The 4,928-nt window shown below is 47.7% G+C and overlaps 1 protein-coding gene across 1 annotated transcript in view; it reads right to left on the bottom strand.

Moving 5' to 3' along the window:
* CUNH11orf91 (chromosome unknown C11orf91 homolog) overlaps positions 1-198 on the bottom strand; it is a 1,932-nt gene extending 1,734 nt beyond the window's left edge. The window contains exon 1 of the mRNA XM_007468082.1: positions 5-198. Within this exon, the coding sequence (XP_007468144.1) occupies positions 5-198 (194 nt within the window). The remainder of the gene's footprint in view (positions 1-4) is intronic.
* Positions 199-4,928: the final 4,730 nt, after the last annotated feature.

The following is a 4,928-nucleotide window of genomic DNA, read 5'->3' as shown; positions in this document are numbered from 1 at the left end:
GGGCAGAGGCTGGCCCCCAGCCGCCCCGCCCGCCGGCGCCTCGCCCGCCTTCAGCGGCACGAAGAGCTTCTTCCAGATGTTGAAGTCGCTGAGCGGGGACGAGGAGATGCCGCGGTCATAGAGGGACGGGAAGTAGAGCGGCGGGGCCGGCCGCTGGCTCCTCGTGGGGCTCTGGCTGCCGCGCCGCCCCTTCGGCATCTTTTGAACGGGAGGGTGAGTGGGAGGAACCCCGTGCCGGGAGACGCGAGCCCTGGCCCCGAGTCACCCTGGTTCTGAGGTTCCACAGGCCACGCCCCGAGGGAGAGCGGCCCCCACCCTTTCGCCCGGCCCCGCCCCAAACAATCGAGATTCTAAAGCCCCGCTGGCCGCGCCCCAGAATATGACCCCCGCTCACCGACGCGCCCCTAGAGTGAGAAAGGCCAGCGGAGTAGCTGGAATGGGAAATCCCGCCCGTACGCCCTGATGTGCGCCCCGTCCCCTCCGGGCGCTCCCCCCAACATCCTCGACGACAGGTCCGGGTCCTCCAGATCCCGCCCCACGACTCCTCCTACCGCCCCTAAATTCCGCAAGCCTCACAACCGAGCTATTGCAGCCCTGGCGCCTGCTCTCGCATCCCACCGTAACTTCATGCAAAAGTAGGAAGCTGGGAGCTGGTCAGAACTCCGAGAGAAAACTTTCTTCAGTCTTCCTCTCCTTCTATAGGGAGAAAAAAAGTTCCTAGCAACTTGCCCCCTGCCCCAGCAGACTTCCCTTACCACTCCTCATTGCAAAGAAGTTTAGGGACAGGAGTGTCTGACTTTTCCTCCTTTACAACGGAAGAAGAGGGTAGATGGGAATGGCTGTCAGAGCCCACCCATGTTTCTACCAAATTTCCCAGTGTTGTGGATGATTCTGGAAAAAAGGGACCCTGGTATGGATTTGGAATGGATCTGAACTAGGTGTCTTCAATGAAATGTAGTTTAGTTCTCTTGCGAACATTCATTATCAGGAGCTAAGAGGCAGTAAACGAACCACCAAAAGGAAATCCTGCAGAACGGCCCTCAAACAGCTCAGCTATTCTTTACGGTGTCTTGGACATACTGTCCAAGGGCCATCCATGCCCAGCTCATATAGATGAGTAGCCTGTACTAATCATAGACTGAGTGTGAGTAAATTTCCTTGAAAACGTCTGCCTAATGATATTGATGTAAATGAACAAAGATGGGTGGGGGCCAGTTTAGACTGTTGGCCAGTCAAGATCTGAGTCAGTACCAGCTCCACTAGCAAATGCTGTGTGTGTGTGTGTGCGTGTGTGTGTGTGTGTGTGTGTGTGTGTGTGTGTGTGTGTGTGGGGCAGCAAAGCAGAGAGAGTCAGATATCCAAGATGGACAAGTTGCTTGACTTCTAAGATGGATTTCTATAAAATAAAAATAAGAGAACCAGGCTGCCTCATAGGGTTGTTTGTGATCATCAGATGTGTGTGTGTGTGTGTGTGTGTGTGTGTGTGTGTGTGTGTGTTTGGCAGCAAAGCAGAGAGAGTCAGATATCCAAGATGGACAAGTTGCTTGACTTCTAAGATGGATTTCTATAAAATAAAAATAAGAGAACCAGGCTGCCTCATAGGGTTGTTTGTGATCATCAGATGGAAGACAGAATAGTGTGTGTGAGGCACTTGTAAACTTAGAAACTCTGTCCAAATGTAAAGGAGCAGCAACCCCCACTGAGGGGCTTGTCTGAAGCTGAGAAGACTTTCCTCCCCACACTTACCTGGAAGCTCCTTGAGGGCAAGGGTCCAGCCCAAGGATCCTATGATGCTGAGCATATAATAGGACCCAATAAATATTTGGACACTTTTAAAACAGTGCTATGTGTTGTGGGAACTGAAGGGGATCACAATATACCACCCCCAAATATGCCACTTTGGCATAAGAATTATTTTAAGTTGGCAATTGAAAAAAGCAGACACAGGAGGAACTTCCTCCCCTCCTTTTATGGCCTAAAAGCAGGCCATAAATTTCCCTTTGTAAAGGTAATAAAATTTCCTTTGTAAAGAAAATAAATTTCCCTTAGTGAAGGCGTCCCCGACTCCCTCTCCCGTGCCAGGAAGAAGAGACGCCTCTTATCACTGGAGATGGCACTAACTTGAGCCTGCATAACAGACCTTACCAAACAACCCTTATCTTCCATAAGTTTCCCCCATATACTTACCTTCCCACTATTTACCTAGAAATTAAAAGGCCCAGAAATCCAAACCCCTTACCCTTTGTCTTATCATTTGTTCGCAATTTAACACCCTTTGTTGAAATGGTTTCTGAGCTCTCAAGCCTAAACACTTCTTTGGGTTTTCATTACTTTTCTGTAAGGCCCACATATGCATACATAATAAATCTTTTCTCCTGTTAATCTGTCTTTTGCTACTTTAATTCTCATGACCCAGCTACTGAACCTAAGGGAGTAGCGGAAAAGTGTTTTTTTCCATTCCTACAGTAGTAGGAACCATAGTAGTGGTAAGAACCAGGGTTTGGGACTCAGACCTGGGACCGAGCCCTGGATCCACTATGTATTTGGCTGTGTAGGTTGAACCTTTCTGAACCTGTTTTTATCTATATAATGGGAATAGTAATGGTACCTAATTGCTTGGATTGGCAAGATTAAATGAGACAATCTAAGTACTTGGCCGTAATACCTACTCAGTAAATGTTAGCACTTGTTATTACCTATTGAAGATCCTTAGAATGGAAAGGGATTTTGCATTATGTTTTTTATAGTTTATATTTATTAAACTATATTATTTACTACTACTAATATTATTAAATAATAAAATAATATGATTAAATAATATTATTAAACTATTACTTTTAATTAATTTATTTTTGGCTGCGTTGGGTCTCTGTTGCTGCGCACAGGCTTTCTAGTTGCAGCGAGCGGGGGCTGCTCTTTGTTGCGGTGTGCAGGCTTCTCATTGCGGTGGCTTCTCTTGTTGTGGAGCATGAGCTCTAGAGCATGGGCTCAGTAGTTGTGGTGCATGAGTTGCTCCGCGGCATGTGGGATCTTCCCCGATCAGGGCTCAAACCCGTGTCCCCTGCATTGGCACACGGATTCTTAACTACTGCGCCACCAGGGAAGCCCGCATTATGTTTTTTAAATGATGTGATATAATCACATGTTTTTACTTGTATTTATCTATTCGAAGAGAAAAGGCTTCCAGATGTTTTTTTCTTAACCCCAAGATAATCTAAACAGATTTGATACTGGATGGCTTGCTTATAACACAGTTGTATTAGACAATGGGTTAAAAAGGTTGTTTCCTCTAACAACCACACTGCAAGAAAACTCAGGTGCCACAATGAACAAACACTGAGATAAACCCCAGTTTGGAGGTGAAGTCCATATGGGGTCATAACAAACCATGGTAGTTAAGGCAGAACCCTACCGATTATTTCTGCAAACAAAGGTCCGGGAAATTCAAGTTGCTAATGAAAAGATGAGCAGGCTTGCATCCATTTTAGACGGAACTTTTCTCTCCCTGGGGTCTAAAGCTCTTGTATCACCTGCCTCTTCCCCCAAATCTCCATTAAGTGCCATCCTGTTGGGACTTGAGGGATACAATTCCTAACACCCCTGCCCCCTGCCTGCATTTGGAACCAACTGAGAAAGACACACACAAGTCCTTTTTTGCTGAAAAAGGTCAGCTGGAGGATGCTGCTATTGGTCTGGCAGCCAGGTGGGCTTACTGATACTGCACCTCTCAGGTGAGCTCACCCACCCAGCGCAAGGCCCTCTGGGAAAACCACAGGCCTTGTGTGCAGGGAAAGGGCCTTTACTGGCACATTGAAGAGCTGGCCAAGAACCGACCTGGTCCTTTCTCCAAACTCACTAAGCAGGGCAGTCCTTCCTCCACTCTCTGGAGAAGGGGGGCCAGGAGGGTCACTCTTAAGAATCATGACACTGCGGGATGTAGGTTCCTCCCAACACTCTGATTTAAATTTTCTATTTAACCCAGGCTGCCTCACTGCAGTTGGGGTTTGTAATTTTCCACTGCCACAGCCCTCTCCAGAAGGTCCTGGGAGTACCTGGGGTGCTGTTTGCCTGGTTCCCTCCGTCATGGGACTGCTGGAGATGGTACAGAAAGCCTCCCCTGGGAGTCCCCTTCCCCTCCATCACTCTAACTCTGCATCTAGACACACTGCTGGCCGTCACACCTTCAGTAGGGTGTCCGCCTCTTGAGGGGTGTGTCACGATTTGCCATGCCTGCCTTGGCTCCGGGTGGCTTTTAGGGACATGCAGTGTTTGTGGCTTGGAATACAACAGAGTTTTTTATGAAGAGAATGCTTGTGTCCCACCCAAATTCATATGCTGAAATCCTAACTCCCAGTGGGAGGGTATTAGGAAGTGGTTAGGTCATGAAGAAAGAGCGCTCATGAATGGGATGAGTGACCTTAGAGAAGAGAGCTCCCTTGCCCCTTCCGCCACATGAGGGCACAGGAGACAGCCACCTATGAACCAGGAAGTGGGGTCTCACCAGACACCAAATACACTGGAGCTGTGACCTTGGACTTCCCAGCCTCCAGAACTATGAGAAATAAATGTTTGTTGTTTAAGCCACCCAGTCTATGGTATTTTTGTTATAGCAGCCTGAACCAACTGAGACAAGAGTCATGTCTGGATCAGGACCCGTTGTGACTCTGCAAAAGTCACGCTGCCTCCCTGATCCTCCATTTTCTGACCTATAAAATGAAGATAATATCTACGTCACAAGGTTGATGTATTTGATGAAAATGTGTATAAGCAGTACCTGGGACACATCACGGGTGCTCAATGAGGTGTGACTATGATTAGTATTCAGTTACACATGGATTCCTTAATTCACCATTAGGTCCTGGTGAATTGATGAGAAACATGGAGCAGGGGATCCCTCCTAGAAAATCAAACCCACTCCAGATTGGAAA

This window comes from Lipotes vexillifer, unplaced genomic scaffold, assembly GCF_000442215.2.
Source record: "Lipotes vexillifer unplaced genomic scaffold, Lipotes_vexillifer_v1.1 scaffold451, whole genome shotgun sequence".
NCBI lineage: Eukaryota > Metazoa > Chordata > Mammalia > Artiodactyla > Lipotidae > Lipotes > Lipotes vexillifer.
Note: the sequence above shows the minus strand (reverse complement) of the source record. Positions and strands in the feature narration are given on the sequence as shown.